General features: G+C 69.4%; 1 protein-coding gene across 1 annotated transcript in view; it reads right to left on the reverse strand.

Moving 5' to 3' along the window:
• The window catches only part of BOP1 (BOP1 ribosomal biogenesis factor), a gene marked incomplete in the record, with an annotated part of 24,251 nt that overhangs the window by 2,638 nt on the left and 20,255 nt on the right, over nt 1-1,358 (reverse strand). The window contains 1 exon segment of the mRNA XM_014593260.2: nt 246-400. Coding sequence (XP_014448746.2) covers nt 246-265 — 20 coding nt within the window.

Here is a 1,358-nt window from a genome sequence, read left to right on the forward strand (position 1 = left end):
CGGGGCTCCTGGTACCCCAGACCCACCGCCAGCCACTGCGCCACCTACCTCGTAGGGGTCAAAGCCTGCATCCCCAAACTGGCCCCTCTGCAGCCTCCGCACCAGGGCCACCTGCTCATCCGTCAGCCGCAGGTCACACCCGGTCATCCGGTCCTGCACGGTCCGCCTGGGAGGCCACCGGTCAGAGCTGCACCCGCTCTGCCCAGCCGGCGCCCACCGCCCACCACCACAGCCCACCCTCTCACCAGTAGTCAGGGTCATCCATCTTGTCCAGGAACTCGTCCAGCTCGTCACGGTTCCGCAGGGGCTTGTAGATCCGCCGGCCGTCCAGGTCGTAGCCCACGTGGGGGAAGTCATCGTACCACTCCAGGGGCACGTTGCCCACAGTGTTCCGGATGTCCTGCGGCGTGGCCACCAGTCAGCACAGCCCCACCAGGGTACGCGTGAGAGAGGGCAGGGCGGGAGCGGGGGACTGACCTCCGACGGGGGCACATTCCCTGGCCCTGGGGTCTGACGTGGCACCGTGGCCAGCGCTGCCCCCCACCCCTCGGAGGCGCCGAGTGCACCTTCACATTTTCCACTGAAGTGGCGCCAACCCTGCCCCCCCATCGGATTCCTTGGCCGGGGCTCCGGGCAGCCACAGACAGATGACCTCATCGCCTACGGGCTCCCTCCCCTGGCAGGGCCTGAGGCAGAGGTGGGCAGCAGGGAGGGACTGGGAAAGACCCGGTAGGCCCACCCTGCAGGGAGGCAGAGGCTGTCAGCTCTGGCCGCCTGAAGACCCCAGCCCCTCTCTCCTGCGGGCAAAACAGCCACATTCCTGGACACACATTCCTGGCCCAAATCCCTGCCAGCCACCACCCTCACTCTGCCCGGCAGGGGGTTGCTGCCCGGCACTGCCTGCAACAGCAGCCCCAGGGAGGGGCCCCAGGTCTGCAGGATGTGGTCCCCACCACCCACCCCCGGGACACTGCCCCTCCAGGATGGCCCAGGGAGGAGTCAGGTCTGCCCCACGTGTGCCAGGTCCCTGGCTCTCACGCAGCCTGCAGCCAGCCCATCTGGAAGCCCTGGGGCAGGCCTGTGCAGAGAACTGGGTTCTAGACGGAGGGTTCGGCCGGAGCCAGACCTGGGGGGGGCAGGTGCAGCCGACTGCAGAACCCCAGGCAGCGGACCGCCAGCACACGGCCTGGCACCGGAGGCCCGAGTGCACACGGAGGGAGACAGACAGGGTGTGGTCAAGGCCAGGCAGCGAGCTCGCTCCGTCCTGGGTCCTGCCGAGGGGGAGGGACAGGCCTCGCACCACCCAGAAGGGGGCTCCGGCTTCCCCGGGGGCCTCCCCGCGAGCGTGGCCGTGGGCT

The sequence above is a fragment of the Tupaia chinensis genome, unplaced genomic scaffold, assembly GCF_000334495.1.
Source record: "Tupaia chinensis unplaced genomic scaffold, TupChi_1.0 Scaffold140061_1, whole genome shotgun sequence".
In the NCBI taxonomy this organism is placed as follows: Eukaryota; Metazoa; Chordata; class Mammalia; order Scandentia; family Tupaiidae; genus Tupaia; species Tupaia belangeri.